Raw genomic sequence first — 24,981 nt, 5'->3', positions numbered from 1 at the left:
TGGTACTAGGTATAAAGCAGTGGATGAGATAGGCATGGGCCCTGTCCTCAAGGAATGTAGTCCAGTGAGGAAGACAGACATAAAAGCCAAAATCACAGAAATAACTATAGAACTATTACTGTTTAACTACAATCATTTTGAATGATTTGAGGGGTGCTTATAAAAGTATGTAAACAAAGATTTAATCTAATCTAAACCAGGAAGCAAGGCAAGGCCTGAGATCTGAGTAGGAGCCCAAGTGTAGGTATGTGTTGGGAGGAAGAGTGGTTGTTGAATGTCCCAGGAAGAGGGAATAGCTTATTCAAAAGTCTAAGATTGAGGATACAAGGAGTGTGAGAAAATGTGTGCCTACAGCATAGCAAACAAATGGGAGAGTGGCAGATAAGGAACAGATCATGCAGAGAATTGCAGTTTGTATTAAAGTCTTTGAACTTTATCCTAAAAGTTATGAAGAGCCATCGACAGTTCTAGAGCATGTGGTACCATGACCTATGTTTTTTTCCCTCAACATTTTATTACGAAAATGTTCAAACATAGTGAAGAGAATTGTACAATGAACACCTCTCAGTTTGCTCCTGACTTAATTTTTAAATCACATCACATTGACAGTGTCTAGGTGTTAAAAATGAGGAAAGAAATTTAATCTCTTCTTCCCAGGGAGGCTACAAGGAAGTTTAGAAATGATACAGCCTGGCCAATAAAACGGCTAGAAATTAATAAGTGCACAAAAACACATGGGATCGTTGCAAAATTCAAAACACAATTATTGGGAGAAAGTGTACTAGAATTTTTTTCTCAGGTACACCCTATCCCATTTCATCTTTATAAACTATGACTCCAGGTCCAAAGTGATGGTTTGAATCTTTTTAATCACTATTTTTTCTTATTAGAACTTGAAATAAAGCTGCTTAAGGTGCTTAAAGCTATGAAAACTCCACAAACACTAATTTAGTTTCTAAGGTAATTGGAAATTCTCCAGGTAAGTGGAGTTGATGAGGCAAGGGGTATGGAGAAGAAAAGAAAAAAAAAATTTAATTATACAGGAAGTAGAATTGATGAGCTATGTTAACTAATTAAATAAGGAGGGGAAGAGAGAGGAAAGTTTATTTATTTTTTTATTAAAGATTCTATTTATTTATTTGACAGAGAGCAAACACAAGCAGGGGGAGCGGCAGAGGGAGAACGAAAAGCAGACTCCCTGCAGAGCTGGGAGTCCAGCATGGGGCTCAAACCCAGGACTCTGGGATCATGACCTGAGCTGAAGGCAGACGCTTAATCCTGACTGAGTCACCCAGGTGCCCCTGGTAAGAAAGTTTTAGCAGAGACATTTAGATGGCAGAGGAGGAGATTATTAAAATGATTAATTTTGGACATGTTAATTTTTTTAAAGATTTTATTTATTTATTTGAGAGAGAGAATAAGAGAGAAAGAGAGAGCATGAGAGGGGGGAGGGTCCGAGGGAGAAGCAGACTCACTGCTGAGCAGGGAGCCCGATGAGGGACTCGATCCTGGGACTCCAGGATCATGAACTGAGCTGAAGGCAGTCGCTTAACCAACTGAGCCACCCAGGCGCCCTGGACATGTTAATTTTTATAAGCCTCTGAAATATCCAGGTAAAAATTCAAGCAGGCAACAGGAATTTAAGCACAAAACTGAGGAGGGTGTTCAAAGATGTAAATATAAAATTGGAAGCCAGCAGCATGTAGGTCACCGATTGAAGCCATGAAAAGAGTTGAGGATGGCTCTAGAGAGTATGTAAAAAAAAGGACAATTGTCACCTTGAGTCATCACCAAACCTCTGGGTCTCTGGTGCCTTAAATACTGATGCTGTACCAAGTAAGAATCAAATTGCCAATTCTTACAACTCAATAATAAAAAGATGGATAACCCAACTAAAAAATGGGCAAGGTAACTGAATAGACATTTCTCCAGAGATCTATATGTGATTGATAAACACATGAAAAGATGCTCAACATCATTATTAGGAAATGCAAGTCAAAACCACCATGAGATACCATTTCACACTCATTAGGGTAGCTAGAATTAAATGGCAGTTCCTCAAAAAGTTAAACATAGAGTTACCATACAACCCAGCAGCTCTACCCCTAGATATATTCCCAAAATAATTTGGAAATGTATGTTCAGACAAAAACTTGTACATGAATACTCATAGCAGCAGCTATTATTACTCATAATAGCTAAAAAGTGGTAAAGTGCACTTTTGGGTACAAAAGTCTATCAACTGATGAATAAATAAAACATGATATATCTATATAATAAAGTATTATTCACTAATAAAAAAGAAATTCTGATACATGCTACAACATGGAGAGGAACCTTGAAAACATCACATTAAGGAAGCCAATCACAAAGGACTTCATATTATAAGATCCCATTTATATGAAATGTCCAGAATAAGCAAAACTATAGAGACAAAGTAGATTTCAGATTCCTTAGAGCTGGAAGGGTTGCAGGAGGACAGTGGAGAGGGAGATGTACAATGACCATTAATCAGTACAGGTTTCTTTTTAGGGTTGATGAAACTGTTGCGGTGATGCACAGTTCTGTAAATACAATAAAAAAAACATTTGAATTGTTCATTTTAAATGGGAGCATTGCATGGTATGTAAATTATACCTTAATAAAGCTGTTTTTAAAAACTCAAATGGCTCTTTACAGGTGCCAAAGTACCTCACCAGCCGGGTACCATACTTCTTTTTTAATGGGTGGGGAAATGACAGGTGCAGAGGATAAGGTCTAGGCAGTACAGTACTGTATTTATCAAAAAAACAAAAACAAAAAACAAGTATAAGTGGACCAGAGCAGTTCAAACCCATGTTGTTCAAGAATCCACTATATATCATGCTTTTGTTGGGTGATAAATGAATTAATCATCCCTCCTGTGACATCATTATAGTAGATACCTCTAGCACTTAAAATCATAGTTTATACATGTGTTTAATGGTTCTCCCTTACTAGACAGTGCACTTTTTCAGAATAGTGATTGCGTCTAATTTCAGCACATCAAGAACTGACAGAGTGCTTGGGCACTTAATAGGTGTTCAAATGAAGGTTATTTTCAGGAAGGAAGCAGCCACTATTGAATTTAAATAAATGCAAAGTAAAGCATGAGACCCAGTAGGGATATCTGCCCTCTCCAACCAAAAGAAGGCACAAAAGAGGGCAAAAATTAATAAAGCAGAAGAAAGGAATCAAGGATGGGAGAAAAGGGCATCTCCTCCCTCCCACCGCCAGGACGGTTTCCCTGGAAAGTTCAAGAAGAGATTCGGGTGTGGCCGGTGACATCACGGAACCCCGGGCGACCACCAACCACTAGCGTGGGCCGTCCACCACGCTTACTTTCCCGCCTCACTGAAACCCAGAGACCGTGGGTAGGGCCCCGCGAGCCGCGGGACTTACGTCACGTCCGGTTCCGGACGCGCCACAGTTAGAAAGGGAAGGCCGAGCGCCGAGGGGCGGAGCCAAGAAAGCGCGCGTTCGGAAAGGGGGAGGGGCCGGGTTAAGGAGCGCCGCGTCACGTCCGGCAGACTTAGAGCCCGTGCGGAGGCGGTGCGGAGCGCTTCGGTACTCAGCGGTTCGGGAAGCTGTGCGTTCTGTGAGGCTGCGGCGGAGCCTCCGTATAGAAGGCGCAAGAGGTTGGCAGCCTCGATTGAAGCACGTCGAGCGGCGACAGCAGCTAGGAGTCATGAGCGACAGCGGCGAGCAGAACTACGGCGAGCGGGTACGTAGAGATGGTGCAGGGGGCGGCTGTGTGGTTCCAGCTTGCATCTCTTACCAGGCCCGTCGGCCTCGGACCTGGAGACAGCGGCGATTTAGGCTCCGAAGTCTGAGGCTGGGAAGCATGGGAGTTGGGTTTAAAAATCCTTGCGGAGAGTGTCTTTAGTCATTAAGTAGGCCACCGACGGGTTTATGTGGCCCCCTACCCGAGACGGCGGGTTTTTTTTCCGTTAGAAGAGGGGGAAAGATTAAAAATGGCCGCTGCGTCCCCTTGGTGTTGGGGGAGGGGAGCGGTATCTTATTTCGCCGTTGCTCTCCTGCGAAGCCTCGCTGCCGCCATCTTGGGCTGGCGGGCCGGGCGCGCTGCCAGAGGCACAAAATGGCGGAGGAGCCGCGCGTCAAGCCGGGCCCGCGCCTCGCAAGGCCGCGTGGGGGTGGAGAAAGAAAGGCAACGTTCTCTTGGGGGGTTTCGCCCGGCGTTTAGTTTAAGAAAGGATCGTCTTATGAACCCCAGAAAGACGGAATCTAGGGTATTCTTGGGGTCTCTTTTAGGGTGGGGGAAACGAATCCGAGGTGGACAAGTTCTGGGCCCGTTAGAGGGGGTTCGCGCGGGCTTTTTATTTGGCCTAAATGGAGAGTGCTTTCAAACGAAAAATCGTTATCAGAGTATCCAGTATACTAACTAGCCCCGAGGCCGCAGAGGTTTTCTTTTATGGAGTGGATATTTTTCACGGGATTGTGCAGAAGGAAACTGGCGGGCAACAGTTTAGGGCGCCGTTATTTCCTTTGTTTTCAGGCATTCTAAGTCTGTGAACCACAGCTTCTGTTGGTACGCTTTTACTCTGAGTCTCCACCTCCCAAATGTGGAGTTCGGTGGGGCTTAAATTACAGGAATACGACAGTTTCCGGGCTTAAAAGGCGTGATACAAAGCTTGTCAGAATCTTACACATTTTGGAAGTTATGGAGAATTTCTTAGGTGGTTAATAAAAAGCACCATAGAAGTCGATTTTTTTTTTTTTTTAAGAAGGCGATTTTTTAACTTTGATAAGGAGTAAGTTGGGTTCTTTTACAGTTGACCTGTTGGGTTTTCCCTTTCTCCCAGTGCCATCCTAAGATCTCAGCAGTCGTCAGGTAAATATTCAAATATATTAGGAAGCAAACTGCTATAAAACAGATTTGGGGCCCTTCATTAGGAGGGCATTTAAAAAAAAAAATTCCTATCTTACCTTCTGGAACGTTGTTGTACTGTGTAATTGGAGCCAAATCTGATTTAGCCTGAAATAACCAGGCTTTACCTGGGCAGAGGAATATTGGCTTTTTACGCTTTTCTCTAAGACGGTTGATGATACCATCACTGGTGCGTCTACCATTTTTAAGCCCTTGCTTTCTTACGGTAATAAAGTTTCGATTGAGCCCACAGATTGTTAAAGCTGTGATTTCTGATTCTACCAGTTGACTATACTGTTGAAACTAGTAACTGGTGTTTGTACTGGAAAGCAAATGATAAATTTAAGTCTTCAGTTTTCTAAACAATTACTGAGTATTTCTTGCGCTATTGAGAGAATACAAAATGGCTGGTTTCTGAGTAGAAGAGCTCTCAGTTGAATATACCTGAATAAGTTACTTGTAATGGTGTGCTTGTGAAGACGAAAATTGTCCAAAAGTGAATTGGCATATTTACATAAGAAACAACTGTTGGAAGTAGGTTCCTGGCTTGAGACCGCTTGAGGGGCGTCATCCCAATTATTTGACATTCTTGAATTGGTTTTTTTTTTTCTAGTAGTGAAACAAACATCCTAGTTTTTTTCCTCATCTTGTTTATATAGGTTAGGTATTTACTAAATTCTTACGGAAGGAAAGTTATAAAATAACTTAAACTTTATGTTAGAAATTAATTTTTTTCTTACATAGAGTCCTGAATCCTGGAAGTGTTTCTAAACTTCGAAGTAGTGGAATACTTAAACATTGTTTTATTTCGCAGTTTGTTTTGTATGTAGATTGCTTTTCAATTGGTGTATTGGAACCTGAAGAGGTTAAGTAGACCTTTAAAAAAAGCACGCTGAGGTTCCTAAAGAACATCTGGCAAAACCCTAAAGCTTAATAGAACAGATTAGATATAATGCCATAAAAAAGACTCAAGTGTACGTAACGGGCAGGTCTGATTGGCTAAAAACTTACTTTTGAAAGTGCCTGAAAGCAGTGAAAAAGTTGCATTCAGGGTAATAATCTTGGACATGCCTGGTATGAATAGCTTCTCTAGAACCTGAAAAATTACTGTGAATCCACTCTAGGCCCTCAAACACTTCAAACTATTAATGTAAATCAATACAAGCCTAATCAGTACCGTTAATGTAATCACTTGTAATACAAATCTTCTGTTTGGCTGGAATCCCATCCACTGCAAACCTACCCCATCTCCCTCTTAATTTAGCTGTCCAGAATCCAGACATTCCTGCGGTACCTGCGGCCCGAGCATAGTCTTGGAAATATTTTTTTTTCCTTACTTCTTTTGACTTTTGAAGTTCCTTTCCTAAACAGACTGGTTGTATGTGTGCAGTAAATTGTTCTCAGTTTGATCACCTTTGAGTGAATATATTGACACAACTGTGGTTAAGTGTGTCCCCTTATTTTAAATGCATACTTAGGGTACGTTCTAGAATTTTTGTGGTTCACGTCACACTTTGAGTTATGGCAGAGTAGCTTTTACCTTTATTTGTGGGTTTTTTTCATGTGGAAGTTGATTTAAATTAAAATCTGTCTCTAGAGTTGACTTCCTTGATGTAGCCAAACCTGTACAAAATTATTTTTGATCTCCAAGTTCAATTCATTTCCAGTACTTTCCAAAAAATGCTTGCAAACATTTTTTGGGAAAGGATTGACCGGCACCTTTGCAAAAAGTATTCTTAGCAGCTGTGTCACAATTTGGGTGAGTAAGAATATGATAACAGTAGCAAGTTAGGAGGTGCATAGTAATATTGGGGGGTAATCTTTAAGGTCCACTAATGGTCACAGTATTTAGAGTATGCAATGTTTGTGTGTTTGGTCTTGGCACTGGTTTAATGCTCTGCCTTCCTAAAGATTGTAATTTCTTTAAGATTCTACAAATGCGTCTATACTTAGAGAATCCAGAAACTAAGGAAATACTGTTGTATGAACCAGATGGTTTGGATTTCTGTCTTGCTGTCAGGATTACAATAGCAAGCAGTTTAAGAAAATTTTCTGGTAGAATATGGGCTATAGTGTTTGTAGAAATAATGTTTGCAATGTAGATATATTGTCTTTAGTCTTATTCTTTATGGAGATGAATAGCATCTGGATACCATCCCATCAGACTGCTTTTTAGATTTCTGCAGTTTTTCTCTTCTGCTTAATCTTGGGTTGTCTTTCTGTATTCTTTGTTTTTAGCCCCTAACTCTGAATTCTGATTTTCAAAAACTGGAACATCTGAATCTATTTCTTTCTAAAGAATTACAGCCATCGCACCAATTCCTTTAATAAAGGATTGAATTAATGTCCAGTGGGAGGAAATAGTTTGCATTGTTTCACTGTGAGTCTGGTTAGGTATGAGTCTCTTGAAGAAACCAGGTTGAAGAATATTTTTCTTGGTTTTAACTAAGAATGTTTTAATGTTGTGGATGTCTGGGACTAGAAGGTTGCATTTTCAAACTGAAATTACACGTGATTACAAGGTAAGTACTCTGGTTTTGTAAAAGATTAAAGAGGAATTCAGGTGGTGAGAGATGTTAATAGCATTTACCTTTTCCCCCTTTATCTCCAATAAAGCCCAAAACCTAAGTGATAAATATTAACATTTTCATAGTTCACATTTTGCCCAAGAGAAGGACAGAGCTACGATTGTGTCTTATTTTTTGAGCTTTAGCATTCTGTGTCACGTTGATCAGTTTTCATTCGTAATTATTTTTTTAGAAGGGATGGTGATGGAAGTTTAGGAAATTTTAAGTGTTTTTACCCAACGTAGTTTTTTGAGGTGTGGGGTTACATTGAATTTCAGGTATTGTTGTCACTTAGTTTTGTTTTTAAGCAAGCCAAAAAAAGATTTTTCACTATAGCAAATTGGACTTTTCAAATTCCCAAAATCTTTCTGAATTAGGTTGTGGACGTTATTTTCAGATGCTGCTTTGATCAACATAGATTGCCCGATAGTGCAGCATGCTAGAGGCCCCTTTTCAGAGTCTGTATTATTGATGCAAGAGATGGGCTTACACAACTGATTTAGGCAAGTCAGATGAAGGCGCTGCCCCACCTCCAGGGATTTTTCTCCGTCTTTTGAAGATTTTTCTCCACCCAACCTTCTGGTAGAGTTTGACTACAGAAAAATAAAATAGTCCATTGATGTGAGCATTAACTTCTATATTTCTATCAGGATCAACAAATTTTTCTTTGCCCTATTACAATTTTTAAGATATTACCTGTCAGCAACCTGCAGAGTTTGTACATGTTTTTAATGCTATTTGAATTCCAGCCATAATTGTTGATGATGGGAGAAGTTTCTGCTTATTTCTGTTGGATCTCTTAACATTAGCCCAGTAGTTGGTCATCTGGTTTTATTAAAGTGGCCACTTGAGCTTAGTAGTTGAGTTGAATAAACAATATTTACATTATCTAGCAACATGTTTTGATCTTCAAATATAAAAGAAGGAAGATGGTTGGGAAGGGGTAATTAAAAAAAAAAGGGCAGGAAGGCGTCCATATTGAAAAGTTCTGATACCTAGAGCTTTGGCCTCCATTCTAGTTTCTAAGCCCTGTATCTGTATGTTATCTTTAGGAGGCCATAAAGAGGAAACCTGCTTGGGCATTCTGATTCCACGATTACATTTGTGCTGCCAGCAAACATTTCCCATTACATTTTAGTGATGGATATTAAAAGGAAATCAATTAATGTGACTCCCTTAAATAAAAAGCTATTTAAAATTTTTCCTGGATTAAACAAACAATAATTGACTTTCCAAAAAAGACGACTGAAAATTGTGCTTTCTTAGGAAAGACATCACAACACTTCCCGTGATAGCCATGGTTGTCTTTATACCCAGATAGGTTTATAAGAACTTTTTTCTTTTTTTAAGAAACCTTTAACCCCAATCACCCCAAAAGAAAATAAAATTAGTAGAGAGGAAATTGTCAACAAATGAAAGATCATAAGGTGAAGTACAGGATAACAAGGAGAATAAGGATGTTTTGTGAGGACTATTTATTTTGTTCAGGGTGTTCAACAGACACTATTATACTTTATTGATCTGTTAAGTGATGTTGAGTTTTTTAAATAATTTCAGGAGGTGAGCTATAATTTTCTACCAATATTGCCACCTTAAGAAGTAGGATTTCTCCTTTGGACTGCAGAAGATTTTAATACTTTGTTCACTGAGGGGGAATTTAAACACCACTGTTGGATTCAAGTTTGTTCTGCTTTCCTTCGTAGCTACTTGAATATAGTAGTTGGTTGACGGGTCTTTTTATGCTTTCAGTGCTAAATTTAGTAGTCGAACCATTCATACTCTAAAATGTCACTAGAGCAGCTTTCTCTAGGGATGGGTTTTGAGTACTTTAGTCCAAATTTTCTGATTTCCCTGACATTGTCTTCTCAGAGCTTTTTAAATATGCAGTACAAAAATGTGTGACATTAAATACATTACTGTGACGTTAAATACATTTCTTTACTTCATTATCTAGTCAAGTCACAAGTTGTAAGCCTCTCCAACCCTGAGCCTTGTCATCATTGTATAAATGAATTGTCCGTGCTTTCCTTTCTTGCACTTTTGTATTAATGTGTCACTTTTTGACTAGAGATGTGCTTTTGACACTTAACATTTTCTATTGATGAATACGATAAGTAGAAGTGTGAAATGTAATTAAAGGACTTAAATGTTAGATGAACAGCAAATGTTCAGTTGCGCACTTCGCATTCAACTTAAGCATGATAAATCTATTTGAAGTAGACAATTGAGGTTGATTACCTTATATTTTAGAACCAACAGGAGGCTAGTTTCAGTTTTTTGAGCTGCATATTCTAGGGTTTTTTTTTTTTTTTAATCCAAAAAAAGGGATTTTTTTTTTTTTCTAGTTTCAGTTTTGGCACTGGATTTTATCCTGGAGTTTTAAAATATCTTCATCCTGTTCTTTTTCTATTAAGGTTAATGTTGAAGAAGGAAAATGCGGAAGTCGTCCTTTGACAAGTTTTATAAATGAGTATTTGAAGCTCAGGAATAAGTGAAGCTGAAATTTGAAAAAATAAAAGAAAGAATGCATGCTAATTATCAGACCAGAAGTCCCACTTGTAGAATATTGAGCAATTTGTGTGAAGTGGGGAAGATGAAAGAAGTCAGAATTTGAAACGGAAGAATGAAGAAAAGAAATAAAAATGAAGTTAAGATAAGAAGTAATCTGGAATCAGAAAGCACTACGCTAAGTAATTACTAGTCTGTTTATGTGTCCCTGTATATTTTGCTAAACATGCATGCATTATTTGTTTAATAGAAGAAAATATATACAGGGCAAAGACGTGCCTTCCAGGGGAAACGTTTAAATTAGGTAATTCTAATTTTAACTTCTTAGTCAAATGATTGAAATGCAATTTAAAAAAAAATAATCCTTTGTAGTCAAATATTGAGGCAGGAATGAGCTCTCTGGCATGTAACAGTTGGCTTCATGTTGTCCCTCTAGATTTTTTCATCTAAGTCTGCTGGTCCTGGGGTATGAGTGAGTACCTCCAGAGTTGGAATTGGTGGTTTGTGCCACCTCCGTGGACTTTTAAAATTCACTGACCCCTATCCTTCAGTACTGAGCAATGTATAATAGAATGTTTTCTATGTTTGTCATAGTTTTCCTAAAGAATGTCACCAGGATGGTTATAGAACTGAACCCTCAAAATTGAAGCAAACCAGTGAACAGGTTAGCCAGCTCCTTTTGGCATTTATGAAAATATTTTCTTTCCAGATGGCATAGTGGAAAGCTATGACCGATTAGGCCCTACCTTTTAAGATGCAGGTTCTAAATTCACAAGGATGAGTCTTAATTCTTTTCTATTTAATGCCTTTTCCAGCTGAATGACTAGGATTACTGCTAAAAAAAAAAAAAAAGGTTTACCTTAGAATGAGGTGGGTCACACAAGTGAACAGGATCTCTCTCAAAGCGGCAATAGTAGTAGGTGCTTTATTCGGTAAACAGTTTTATTCCCTTTTCTCATTTTCCGCTATTAACACTTCATTGTTAGAATGATGTGAGAGGTATAGATTATTATAAAGTAGCTTTATTCTGGTTCCCCACTCCCAGTACTTACTGGAAAAAAAGAAACCTCAAGTTCTATTATTTCCCTATCTGTGTGTTTTGTTTTAGTTGAATAAAAGAATCAGATGATCAGTGTAATGTTACTTTCAGTTGTATGGGACAAGTAACACGTGTCAGAATAATACCAAGTGGTAGCTAACCAAGAGTTGTCCTCTGTTGGGAAAGCCAAAGGTATCACTTCTCCTTCCTGAAATGAAGACAACCTAAAAACTCTCTGAGAGTTAGATCTTCCAGCTCTTGGATAAAGTGATTTAAATGACATTTCTAGAAGGGTCTGTTTTCTGGGGTTTTAGGGCGAACTGTCAGTGTGAGATCTGTGCTTTTTATAATTATTTCTGTGTTTTCAAGGAGAAGAAAATTATTCCCATTTACAGTAGTTTCCAGCTTTTGCTTTGTCCCAATTACTGGTTTGTAAAATTTTTTGCCATGTATAAACTAATAACATTAAGTTAATGTTAATTTTGCATTCCGAATTACTTACGGATTAGGCAGAGAGCTGTGAATGGATATTCTGTTTCTCTTCAAGTCCATGGATTCTCTTATCAGGAGACCTGAAAGGTCCTTGGGGTCCAAAAGAGGAAAGACCTATTAAGCCTCTAAGTGGAAGGAAAGCAGTTTGGAATTTGATTATATGGTCTAAGCTGGATAGATGTATGGTGAAACTAAACACTGATGCTGGTGGACCATCCCATCCATTCAGGGTTCCCCCCACCACCACCATCACCCATTGGCCAAAGTATCTTTGATTCTTAACAGTGCTTCCTCCTCTCACCCCTACTCTGGCCATTGGGGAGGTAAGAGGGAGATAGGCCTCTGCAGGGGGGGCAGAGAAAATGAGAGAAACAAGGTTCCAAGATGATGCTTTTGCCAAGAAAAATCAGTAGGAAGCATAAAACTCTGAATAAACCAAAGATACTTAGCATCATAAATACGTGTGGTACTTCTAAGAAATGTAGAAGACCACCTCCAGAGTTACTAGAATGAGCTCTAGTTTAGGGACATGTATTCTTAAATGCTATGTAGGTTTACTCCATACCTCTGTTTAAGAGTCACTGTTCAAAATCTCATTTACTGCATCTAGTTTCTAAAGTAATACAGAGGAAACCTAGTGATTTGATGGTTCCAGATGGTTTCCACTTCGTTTATCTCTTCAAAATGTTTTTCTAAGATGGTGCCATTCTCGGAATAGGGGGAGATGAAGGTTATTTTGTTGAAAGCCTTGAGTTTTTTTTCTGACCTCCTTTCAAGTTGTATATTGTTATATGACTAAGATCAATCTATAAAAACTTGATTCCTTGAGCAAAAATTCAGGAAATTTCTTGGTTTTGTTATTTATATTAACTTTTAAGTTCATGATCCTTTTCCTTGAGGTATTGAAGGGCCAGAGTAGTGGGGGGGGGGGGGGGTTGGTATGGTTTTAATGCCTTGACACACAATTTTTAGCCCTAAGAGTGGACTTCGAGTTTTCTTTATGTGGAGGATTTCCCAGCCGGTTTTGTAGATTTGCCCATGGATTAAGGTTTAAGTTAACTTTGTTTTTAGATTTGGCTAATAATTTTAGGTATCATTTCTTCTGGACAGGCTAAATTTCCTTGAATATTTTTCAAACCAGCTAAGGGCCAACATAACTACAAAAAAGGGGCTAACTTCTTTAAGAAACGTCCCTGACAAGAAAGGTAGGAGGAGGTGGAGGCATTGTTTAGGTGTTAGCCTAACCAAATGTCAGTATAAAAGGGAAAATCTTTCCATTCTGGCTGGTGTTTCCTCTGTTCCTGGCCTAAGAAATGATTGCTCACAAAATACATATGCATATAGCCAGTAAGTCTTAAGAGGCTGAGAGGAAAGTCTTAGAATTTCACAGACACTGGATCTTTGACCCTTGATCTGCTAGGCTAAAAGTACAATCTCCTCTCAGTGGGCAGACAGGTGAAGTAGGCTAGGATAAGGTTTTTCTGTTTAATGAAGCAAGAGGCTTAAAAAGAGATCTTGGCTTTTTACCATTTCTTCCTTTATATTCCGATCCTTAGGCTTACTGATTTGTTAACTACAACTACTTTATTGGTAATCTTTTTATTACGAGTTGTTACTGTGGGTATATTCACCTCTCCTTTCCAGAGTAAATTGTTTTCTTTGGTTTCCATTAAAAGCTATAATCATTCCATGAAGTAATCTTTTCTAACATTGGAATAAACAAAGGCAGTTAACTTTTGGGGTCCCTTTTTCTATTTTCTCTTCTAGGTTAGCTTTTGCCTGTGGTAAAGATGCCGGAAACTGCACCCCACCCCTATTTTGTGAGAACTACTTTGTCCAAGGAGAGGAGGGAGGTGGATTGTGCTTTTAAATGTCTGTGTGCAGAATATTTGCCAGAGAATGCCAAGAGATTGTTAATTGGGGTCCCCAAAGCTGCAGTACACCCTTTAACCGTTCCTTGTTAAAGGTAGTTGTTCTCACTAATAAGAGTATTTTTTTCTTTGAACCTTTTTACAGTCAACCCATGGGGGTGATGGAGGGGGGCTGTCACATTTCACGTCCCTTCACACCATGTTTTATAATGACTGAAATCTTACTGGGAAGTTTCTAGAGTTCTTTCAGGCCTAGAGACCAGAACTCATTTTACTGAGTTACTCTTTTCTTTACTGTTCTAAACTTCAAACTTAAGTTCTTCTGTATTGCATATAAATTTTTGCCCTGAGCATCATAGCAATGATCTTCCAAATTTTCTCCCATCAAGCTGTAGATCACAGAACATAATCTAAAAAGGCTATAGCTATAATTTAAAATCCTATTCTATCCTTTCAGGAATGGCCAGAATATTCTGAAAGCTTACCGCACAGGGAGGTCTCCAGTGGTACTTTTATTCAACATTGAGTCTTACTCCTGCAGTGACTTACTGTACTGTTTTGGTTCTTTTTGGGTCTGGCCATTTCTGCTCTGTCTCGGGTGGAAAGACTTACTAGACTTTATGCCTTTTAATTTGCCTTAAGTTGGAGCATAAAGTAAGGTGGTCTTGCTTGATGATACACCTTTGCTATCAGACTGAGTGGGTTTGTTCTCTTAATCCATTGTTTCTGTTTTGGTGCCTTGGCAGGACATTTCCTTGGTTCCATTACTTTATATGTATGTCTTTTCTGCTTATGAGTTGACTGTATGTTTTGACTCACTGGTAAGCCAGTTACCCTGTTTCCCCATTCTTTTGCTGGTTTCTTTAGAGATTTTCCTTACTGTGCCACTTACCTACCAGGTAGTCTAGTTTTGATTGGGAAAGCTATGGCTATATAGTATATACCTAGACTTTGGTTTTTACGTGCGATTCTGAACTCCTCCCTTAATGGACCTTGATAGGAGCCCCTGATTTTTAATCTGTTCTGGTTTCAGTAGGTCCTTTATGTAACTAACCTAGCTACTTATTCCTAGATCCCCATCAGTTTGCCCTGGTTCATCTCCATTTAGCCCAGGAAGCTGTAGATCTCTGGCACTCTCTTTGGTCTTCTGCACAGTTCACTGCCTTTCTGCTGTGGTTCCATCTGGTTGCTTTGAGAGTCTTAGGGGTTCCCATAATGGTTAGATGGAATAGGGTTTAGTGTCCTTCAGGCTGGTCCTTGCTTTCCACTAGGTTTCTGCCTTTTGCTAGGACTTGAAACAGATTGTCCTTGCCTCTTTTCCCCACTTAAAAATAAGTAAAACTTGAGAAATTAAGGTCTTATTGGGAAAAAAAGGCATTTTAAAAGTAAGTTTTATGACTTTCATAGGGTTTTGTTTTATTGATGGCAACTTGATTGAAATATAGGTATAAGGTATAGGTGTCAATAGTTAATAAGATTCTTTCTCACCCTAGTCTTTATGGAGTAACAATCCCAAAACACAATCCTTGGACAGTTCCCTTAACTGCTTGGCTTTGGCACCCCTTTCTGAAGAGAGTGGGGTCAGTTAACTCTTAATCCTGCTCCAGAAAAGGTGGAAGTTCAAGTTAATTGGCTTATGTCAGTTGGAGCAATGTAAATATACCAGGTATATTCAGTTCCTGCCCTTACCTATGTTTTCTTATCTTGGAAGGGGATTGCTTTCCCTCACCATTTATCTCACAGCAGCTTATTTGTTTTTAAAGTTGCCCAGAAAGTATACAAATTAAACTTTTGACATCTACGTGTAGGAATCCCGTTCTGCTTCCAGAAGTGGAAGTGCTCATGGATCTGGGAAATCTGCAAGGCATACCCCAGCAAGGTCTCGCTCCAAGGAAGATTCCAGGCGTTCCAGATCAAAGTCCAGGTCCAGATCTGAATCTAGGTAAGAAAGACTGTCTTGGGATTTTCTTCTGTTACTCTTAGCTCTGAAATTGGTGTGTGCTTTGTAAATTAGGAAGATAGAGAGGGTTAGATCATTTGTTGGCTTATTTAACATTGGTACTAGCAATGTACTTAATCATAAGTTCTGGGACAGAAGACTTAAGTGGTTAAGAGCCTGGGCTTTTGGCGTTAGGGTTCAAATCTTACCTCTATTTTTTCTGACTTGGGCAGATTACTTAACCTTTTTCCACCTTAGCTTCCTTATCTTTAAAAGTACTAGTTCTTCAGAATTGTGAGGATTCGCTATGAGTTTAAGTATAACAAATGGACTGCAGAACATTGGCTTTCATAACTGCAATTCTTGATAAATAGGTGTAGTGTCTAATATACATGTGTGTAAAAAACAAAAATAATACGGTAACACAGCGCACTTTTTTTTTTTTAAATGTTTGTCTAGAGTAGGCTATACGTCCTTGGTTTGCCCAGGACAGCCCCAGTTTATGCCTCTTACCAGGCATAATTAACTGCACCTCTTTTCTCTCTTACAATGTGTCCTGTCTGGTTTAGATGACACTTCATATCACTCTAGTTAAGAGCGATTGATTGGTTTTAAAACACTGCTGGACAAAACTATGGTGATGGTGATTTTATCTTAAGTGAATGGTGGGCATAATGGGAGAGACCGAAAAAATAGAGGGTGTTATATTGAGGGAAAAGGGGGGCACAAATCAAGCTAGTATGAAGTGCTGCATGTTTTATGGTTACCAAATTTTTTAGTGTGTTAATTGGTTTTCAATATATTAATTTTGATCTCCTTTATCTTAAGAAATGGAAGAGAGCTGATAGTGGTTTGGAGCTCTTTCTAGGAGAGTTGAGATGACTGTAGATACAGAAGAAAAATCTCAATTTCATGTTAATGTATGTCTGAATTGTGTTCCGTCTTTGGGATTTTAACTCCAGGTTATTAGAAGAATTAAAAGCTGTATCAATCAGTTACTTAGTCATAACCCTGAAGCCTTTGTCTTACAGGTCTAGATCCAGAAGAAGTTCTCGAAGGCATTACACAAGATCAAGATCTCGGTCCCGCTCCCATAGACGATCCCGTAGCAGGTCTTACAGTCGAGATTATCGAAGACGGCATAGCCACAGTCATTCTCCCATGTCTACTCGCAGGCGTCATGTTGGGAATCGGGTAAGATGAAAAAATTGTTGAAGCAATATGTCTCTCTTCTCGTTCAAAATTAGAACTGATTACATTTGACAGTAGACTTCTGGCAGTGAACACACGAGTTCTTTAGAGACTTTTTAGTGTTTTGAGGTAAGTCTATTTAAAAGGTATTTCTTATGTAATGGTGTACATTTGAGCTATCAGTTATATGTAAGCAAAATACCGTGGCAGTGGTGTAGCTCGCTTATCAAATAAAAAATCCCATTGTGCATTACTATCTATATGGGACATACTAATGTTACTGAAGTTTTCTGGGTTAGCTTTAATACTCTTTAGAATGCTTCTGGGTTTTTCCGTTTAATTTTAAGCGAGTTTATTTCAGGTATTAAGGCTTATCTTCCCTGAAATAGTTACTCCCTCTGGCTTATAGAGATAATGCTACTCTCACTATTCTTATGCCTAGAATAAATTCCTAAGAGGTGAATTCCTTGGGCAAATTGCTCTCCAGTCTCCCCCCACAAAAATGCCAGTTTTGGTATTCACTAGTAGAGTCCCTATTTCCCCCTCCCTACACACACACACACACACACACACTCTCTCTCTCTCTCTCTTAATTTGAGGTTGAAATGCTCTTCGCAGGATTTTCTTTGGGAGGGGGTGCAGAGGGAGAGAGAATCTTTTTTTTAAGATTTTATTTGACAGAGACACAGCGAGAGAGGGAACACAGGCAGGGGGGGAGTGGGAGAGGGAGAAGCAGGCTTCCTGCCGAGCAGGGAACCCAATGGGGGCTCGATCCCAGGACCCTGGGATCATGACCTGAGCCGAAGGCAGATGCTTAATGACTGAGCCACCCAGGTGCCCCATGGGGGAGAGAGAATCTTAAGCAGGCTCCATGGCCAGTGTTGGAGCCAGATGTTGGGCTTGATCTCAACCCTGAGATCATGACCTAAGTCAAAATCAAGAGTCCAATGCTTAACTGATTGAGCCACGCCAGGCACCCCTTTTTTCTGCCCATTAATGCTTGCAGCTATTGCCATAACATACTGATTTTAAATTTTGTTTATTTAAATCTACTTTATTGTTAGTGACATTTTGGGTAATTTATATACATTTTTTCTTTGGTTTATGACAAATTTTAAGGTTTAAAATTGATTTTTCCATTTCTAGGCAAATCCTGATCCCAACTGCTGTCTTGGAGTATTTGGATTGAGCTTGTACACTACAGAAAGAGATCTAAGAGAAGTATTCTCTAAATATGGCCCCATTGCTGATGTGTCTATTGTATATGACCAGCAGTCTAGACGTTCAAGAGGATTTGCCTTTGTGTATTTTGAAAATGTAGATGATGCCAAGGAAGTAAGTAAAAGTCTACCTGTATCTTTTTTTTTTTTTAGATGTTATTTATTTGAGAGAAAGCACATGAGGGGGTAGGGTCAGAGGGAGAAGCAGACTCCCCACTGAGCAGGGAGCCCCATGCGGGACTCGATCCCAGGACTCCAGGATCATGACCTGAGGCAAAGGCAGTCGCTCAACCAACTAAGCCACCCAGGCGCCCTTTTTTTTTTTTTTTGACCTGTATCTTTTTATAATAGTCCTATTGTTGACTCCCAAGGACAATTTTCGCTTTTATATTGTAAATAAGATACAGTTACTTAGAAATATCTTATTTGTAAATATTTACAAAAGTTTTTATACTGGATAGTTTGTGGATGGCTTTGCCCCAGGTGTATATAATAACTTAATGTATCTTTCGAAGGCAAAAGAGCGTGCCAATGGAATGGAGCTTGATGGACGTAGGATCAGAGTTGATTTCTCTATAACAAAAAGACCACATACCCCAACGCCAGGAATTTACATGGGGAGACCTACCTAGTAAGTTTATTTTTTAAGATAGATTGATGGCTGAGTGCATTTTCTCTAAGAACTACCATGTACTAGAGGAAAATCTTTGACATTTCATCTAGTCCTGCCACAGTACAAATCATTCTTCCTGTGTGTGTGTTTTTTTTTTTAACTGGGTAACGACTATTCAAAAGAATACATTCAGTGGAGACCTTGTATTTGTGCTGAACACTGGTAGATGACATCCCACCATATCATACAGAAAGGCCATATATCTGGCTTTGCTTGATAACTAATGTTCTTGCTTAGACCATTTTTATCGTAATGGAAACTTAAAACCATTCTAGGTAAAAGTCTAGTTTATAACAAATTCTACTCCTGTGCATTTTTTAGTTCTTGTTAAGCAGAGTGGAAAACGGTTTTCGCATTGAACTATATGATCATATAGAGAGGATACTTCCTCTCCTTTGTCGTCATTCTCACCAGTGTTTCTATATTGTGTTGAAGTTTTGTTTTTTGTCGTTTTTAATTAAAATTTTCCCACTCCTGAAACCACATTCTTCCAAATATTTTATTTTCCCTTTCTTTAGGAAAATATATTTATGTACGTTGTTACAGGGAGCAGAGAAAGGACAGTGTTTATCCCATATCAGTGAATTCTTAAATAGGAATAATCTTTTTCCGGGTAACTTTATTAGAAAAGGCCTGTCTATGAATTAAAAATTAGGGGGTTATTAGTAGATAATATTTTTGCTCAATATAAGAGCGTATAAAGAGATTATACTTGGAGCAGTTGCCCAGTCATGTCCTTAGAGCTCAGCTGTGGCTCCCAGGACCCAAATGAGTCATGCTGCTGTTATTGTCTGAACAGCTTTAAACAATAACAGTTGTATGTAGGAAGATAGGGAAGGAAGGCCACGTGGTATTTTATGAAGATATATTTCATTGGATGAAATATATTTATGAAGATACATTATTCACAGTGGCAGCTCACGCCGTCGGGATTACTATGACAGAGGATATGATCGAGGCTATGATGATCGAGACTACTACAGCAGATCATACAGGTAAGTTAACCATAATAGATTTAAGTTGCCAAAAATTTGAAGGGAGGTACCAGTCTCTTCTCCTGAATCATAATTTAAGGCACAACCTTAAAAACACTAAACTTTAGTGTTTAATAAAATCTTTTTTATACTAAGAAATGTAGGGCTAGAGTTTAAACTGTAGATTTTTAGGTTATGTGTCTAGTCAGTTTAACCTAATATGTGTAATTTTTTAAAAAATCAAGTCTTAAATCAGCTGAAATCCCTGGTTTTGAGCATGGCAGTGGAACCAAAATTACAGACCGTACTTCAGTTTTTTCACTGTTTTGTCCTTGTTCTTAAGTTCCATAAGCTGCATTTTTAAAGTCATTGCTTTTATAAAGCATTTTTGGTGTCTGATGCTCTCTAGGTAGGGAAAACTAAGTCTTGGAAGAGTCCAAAGAAATACTTGCTGAAAGGCAATAATTTGGTATAAGAATGGCTAGAGGTTTTTTTAATTACCAAAAGATTGAACCTTTTTAGGGGGGGATTAGTAGAGAAATAAGTGTCATACTGAGAAACACTTTTGAAGATAAAATGAAGTAAAATCTTTATTTTAGCTGCAGCGGGTAATTTAGACCCTCTCGCTTATGAAAATGTAAATTGTACGATTAATCCATGGTGCCTTATAGAGATGTGGTTGTCTTTTTTTTTTTTTTTTTTACACTGTTTTGAATGTTTAAAAGAAGTTGTCAATTACGGTCTCTGGAAGTGAGTCCTTAAGCTTGCTTCTGACGCAATGGTCCAGCATTTTATCCCCAACAAAAACCTTTTTTGAAAGAACATTTGTGTGTCAATTGGCACTCTTAGGGATTAATCTGTGGAGGCTGGGAAGATTAAACGTTCAGGTTTTATTTTAATTCAGTTGAGCATTTACTTTAGAAGTGTAATTTGTTCTATTACTCATTTTAGCCACCAGAGAGAGCTCTATGCCATTTTGTAAAAAGGGTGACAAAAGTTAGGGCTTTAATCACTTTACTTACAAAAAATGATCGTTCATTTCTCTGTGGGAGTTTTAATTATACCGCATAAATACTGTTTTTAAAACTTTAAAAAAAATGAATGTGTGTTGTTTTTCTGCCTTCACAGAGGAGGAGGTGGAGGTGGAGGAGGATGGAGAGCTGCTCAAGACAGGGATCAGATTTACAGGTATGGCAGGAGAGGATTTTAAATGTACATGGTACACCAGTAGAATGGCTCACCTGAAAGACACTTGGTTATTTTGGGGGTTATTAAAAGTTGGGTCACACAAATTTGGATTGCATGAAATTCGTAAAATGCTGTAACTGAAACAAGTGATCGTGTATATGTGGCTTCGTTTGTGTGTTTACAGAAATGAATTGGGCTTATACTAGGTAATTACTCAATGGCCCCATTTTGTACTTTAATAAGTGATGATAGTGTTGTAAATTAAGGTCACTGATAAGCATCCATATCTTTATTCCTTACTGCTATTTTCTGGTACTATTGCATTTTTGTTAGCTTTTAATGAGCATCTTAGTAAGCAAGTGAATATTTAAGTCAGTGTTAGAAAACTGCTTTGAAGCACTAGTAAAATTTGTTTTGGGTGTTAGTTCATGAAGGTGTGGCTTGGGATTAGTGGTTTTATTATCTAAAACAGACTTTGGAAATACCATGACTATTGCAATCTGTATATATCATTTAGTCTAACTTAAATCTATGGAGTCTTAGATGGTCTTGGCATTTGTTTACAGAAGGCGGTCACCTTCTCCTTATTATAGTCGTGGAGGATACAGATCACGTTCCAGATCTCGATCATATTCGCCTCGTAAGTTTTTAACTTGATATGATTTTATAATAGTATGGCTTGAAGTTACCAAACTACAGTAGATAGTGGGTTAATTCAAGTAGTTTCATCTATATTACAATCCACCCACCCACCCTTGGTTTTTGTGTGTAGGGTTCAAGGAAGTATATGAAAATCCTTGGAATCTTATTCTTGCTAATTAAAATAGTAAATGTGTAATACATTCTGGTCACCATTTGTACCTTTTCTTTTTAGGAGGGCTTGCAGTTTTTGTACAGCCTGGAAACATTTGGGTGACTTTAAAACCTTAGCTCCTGGGGGTTGAGTTATATACTTCCCAGCTAATTCTTTTATTCAGTGTTGGTTCTTTGATTTCTAGTGTAACCCTTTTCATAGGAGAGAATCTGGTGCATAGAAATTTTCTAATGGTAGAATAATCTAAAAAGTCTCAACATTAAAGTACACTTGATAAATATGCTTCAATACTGAGACTGATTATTATTTCTTCCTAGGTCGCTATTAAAGCATGAAGTTGAAGATTTTCTGAAACCTACCCTAGAGTTGGGATATTGTTTGTGGACAATATTTTTTATTGTCTCCTGTTTAAAAAGTGAACAGTGCCTAGTGAAGTTAGGTGACTTTTACACCTTTTATGATGACTACTTTGGTGGAGTTGAAATGCTGTTTTCATTCTGCATTTGTGTAGTTCGGTGCTTTGTTCAAAGTTAAGTGTTTTCAGAAAAGTATGTTTTGCATGTATTTTTTTACAGTCTAAATTTTGACTGCTGAGAAGTTTCTATTGTACAAAACTTCATTTAAAAAGGTTTTTCTACTGAATCCAGGGTATTCTGAAGATCGAAGCCTGTGTGTAAAATGCTACCAAATGGTAAAAAGCAACAATAAAGTTTGGTTTTTACTTTTCTTTCTAACATCAATGCTTAGCAAAACTGTTCAGATTAGGTTGTGTCAGTAGTAAATTTCAAGACAAAAATACCCATTTTCCTCCAATCCATGAAACATTATACGTAATATACCTGCAACTAAGTGTTAAAAATTATGCTCTGTAACCCTGTACTGCTAGTACTAGAACTAAAGAACTTTCAATACAGCCAATGCTTAATGCTTATATAAATGTGGATTTGTCAGCCTTTATGTAATCTGTATCATATAAAGCAGGGGATAAGAAAAGAGGTACACAATGTATGCCTTCAAAAGGCTATTTCTTAAAGCTGTTACAAGGGGATAATGGTATTTCAACTAGTTATCAGCAAGTGACAATACATTCCACCACAAATGTACTCTTGTTGTTCTAGCTTTTAGACTACGGAAAAAATTAAGTGCTTCAGAGTTCGGGAAAAAAAGGGAACACTACACCTGTGTTGTGGATGAACTGAAGACTTTGCCTGTTCATTTTTTAAATATTATTTTCAGGTCCTTTGCTTACCAAAGGAAGCCCAATTTCACTCAAATGTTTTGAGAACTGTGTTTAAATAAATGCAAATGAAAAGAGTAAAAGGCTGGTACAACTCAGTTGCCATAGAAGATTTTGTTTTAACCTTGTTACTTATAATTGGAGGGTTTTTTAAAGTAGTTTTTAGTCCCTTGTACAGTATCCCTTGGGCTGAAATATATTCTTTTTGCCTTTTTTTTTTAATTGTGCATTCCTGGAAAATACATTTAAGAGGGGAGTTAGGTACTTGATTGTCTTCATTTGGATGATACTGTATTAAATAAGTCTAGTCTCCACACTTGCCCAGAGGGTGGCCAATTCAGTGGAAAATGCAATAGGCAGGTAATTTATCAAAATCATTTAGTATGTCCCAGGTATCTAAAACAGTTCATTTAGTCTGTAGCAGCCATGAGATGTAACTTACCTTAAATTAAAACAGCTATGAAATGGTAATCCAAATGTGGGCAGATGTCCATCCACAGTCTGTACTTTCATTCATGATGCCATTCTGCCATACTCCAGATAACCAGATGAGTAAAAAAAGGGGGGGGGGGCTGTGAAGGCGTGCCTGGCTGGCTCCGTTGGTAGAACATGCAACTCTTGATCTCAGGGTAGTCAGTTGAAGCCCCATGTTGGGTGTGGAGCCTACCTGAAATTATATGTGTATATATGTGTATATATATTTCATAGGCAGTATTTGCAGGCCTTAAGTTGTCACACTGGGTGGTGGTATACTTTGGAAGCTGTCAAATGGATTTTAAAATTCTGCATGTTTGTGTTTCTAAATAGCACCTGGAACTAACTGTGTTTCAAATTTATTGTCAGCCAGTTTGAGAGTAAGACTTGGCCCCTCAGATGCTTTGTAGAATGTGGTCCAGAAGGGGCTGGATTACAATTTTGTAGTGGTGTAAGAGTGTACATGAAGAAACATGGTACCACTTAGGCTGTCTTGCTAGGGGAAGGGGGTAGGCCAGCACCAAAGCAGTGGGTGTGAGAACGATGGACATCAGGTGCAGTTCTCACTGAATGAGGTCCCCTACCCAAATACCTAACTTCTTAACTGCATTACAGTATATGGAGTAAGAAATACAAAGATTTCCCAGCCCTCTAATTGGCCTCAGGTCTAGAACAACTTCAGAAAGCAACCATGCCTAATTGATGCATCCCAGAAGGTGTTGGCTTGCAGTTAATTCATGTAAGCCACCCATTATCCTGCCAGTAAAGTGGGTTTTTTTTAAAGCTAGTGATCAGTTGGGCTTTTGGATCTGGAAGCATTTTGACTTCTAAATTGCTACCAGGAGTGTATTACAGGCAGCAGACCTTGAAGAAAATTTAGAACTTACCGGTTTGATGGGTGGAGACTCCTTTCCTATTCTGGGAGAGGAAACAAGTAGTCTGTTCATGTGCCTCTGATGGTGGTCATCTGGTGAGTCCCTTGGGTTAACTGTTGGCATACACCAATTTCAGACAAATAATGTCAGAACCATAGGAGAGCCATTGGATAACTTAGGGATCGGATAAATTAAGTCTTGAAATTCTTGCCTCAAGGCAAAAGAACCCAGGTTTTTAAATGCCAGTATTAACAATACATTGTTTACCACTGCAGGCCTGAGATGATTGAAACCAAATGCAAGGTTGATTTGGAGGACTGCTGAAAAATAGTTAAAATTCATAATCTGACTAGGGTCTTGTGAAAGCACACATTATTCAGGAAATGTCAGATCCCAACAATTGGCATAAGTTTTTTTTGTTCTTTTTTGGAGGCCTTTGAGAACCCCAAGCCCTCTACTTCCCTTGCATAAGGAAAGTATGCCTCAGGATAAAACTAACAATTCTCAACCCTCATTTCCTGCTAATCAGTATTTCAATTTGCAAAGGCTCAAGAAGAGAAATTATGAATTAGACTAGGAACAAAAGTTTAACCCAGAAGGTGAAATTTATTTACCTTATAAAAATTAGGTAAATGTTACAGGGAAGGATTTATTGATAAAGAGTGTACACCCACAGTTTTGCTTCAGACAACAGACAGATCTTACTTGATTATATAACAAAAAAAAAACCTTCTGGATCTTGTGAACATAGGCCTGACACAATAGAGAATTCATAAGACATTGAACTTGAAGAAGAGGCCAGAAACCCTAAATAAGAACCACCTGTGCATATGAACTGTACCAGTTTTGCCAAGGGGTTGTGCAATCATTTGTGCACTTAACTGTACAGGAGAAAAAAAATACCCAAACTCAACCAGAAATATTAGATACTGGCTTACAGTTATTTTTTATTTTTATTTATTTTTTTTTTTTAAGATTTTATTTATTTGACAGAGACACAGAGAGGGAACACA

General features: G+C 38.2%; 1 protein-coding gene across 3 annotated transcripts; it reads left to right on the top strand.

Annotated features, from left to right (window-relative positions):
- Positions 1–3,524: 3,524 nt before the first annotated feature.
- Positions 3,525–22,702, top strand: TRA2B (transformer 2 beta homolog). Of its 3 annotated transcripts, none has more exons than XM_027584097.2 (9): positions 3,525–3,742; positions 15,192–15,325; positions 16,354–16,516; positions 17,660–17,848; positions 18,249–18,364; positions 19,318–19,401; positions 20,509–20,568; positions 21,138–21,208; positions 21,700–22,702. In XM_027584097.2, exons 1-9 carry the CDS (start codon positions 3,707–3,709, stop codon positions 21,708–21,710), a joined length of 864 nt encoding a protein of 287 aa, XP_027439898.1. In that variant the 5' UTR covers positions 3,525–3,706; the 3' UTR covers positions 21,711–22,702. The 3 variants fall into 3 exon arrangements, with proteins under 3 accessions (XP_027439898.1, XP_027439897.1, XP_027439899.1); XM_027584096.2 differs by having other exon boundaries at positions 21,135–21,208; XM_027584098.2 differs by lacking the exon at positions 15,192–15,325 and having other exon boundaries at positions 3,537–3,742; positions 21,135–21,208.
- Positions 22,703–24,981: the final 2,279 nt, after the last annotated feature.

The sequence above is a fragment of the Zalophus californianus genome, chromosome 1 (assembly GCF_009762305.2).
Source record: "Zalophus californianus isolate mZalCal1 chromosome 1, mZalCal1.pri.v2, whole genome shotgun sequence".
Classification (NCBI taxonomy): Eukaryota; Metazoa; Chordata; class Mammalia; order Carnivora; family Otariidae; genus Zalophus; species Zalophus californianus.
Note: the sequence above shows the minus strand (reverse complement) of the source record. Positions and strands in the feature narration are given on the sequence as shown.

Excerpts from the sequence above, each read along its gene's own strand:
- TRA2B (XM_027584096.2), top strand. The coding sequence starts at position 3,707 with ATGAGCGACAGCGGCGAGCAGAACTACGGCGAGCGG. Across the intron at positions 15,326-16,353 it reads AGGTCCAGATCTGAATCTAG|GTCTAGATCCAGAAGAAGTT; the intron begins GTAAGAAAGACT and ends TTTGTCTTACAG. Across the intron at positions 17,849-18,248 it reads ATGTAGATGATGCCAAGGAA|GCAAAAGAGCGTGCCAATGG; the intron begins GTAAGTAAAAGT and ends TATCTTTCGAAG.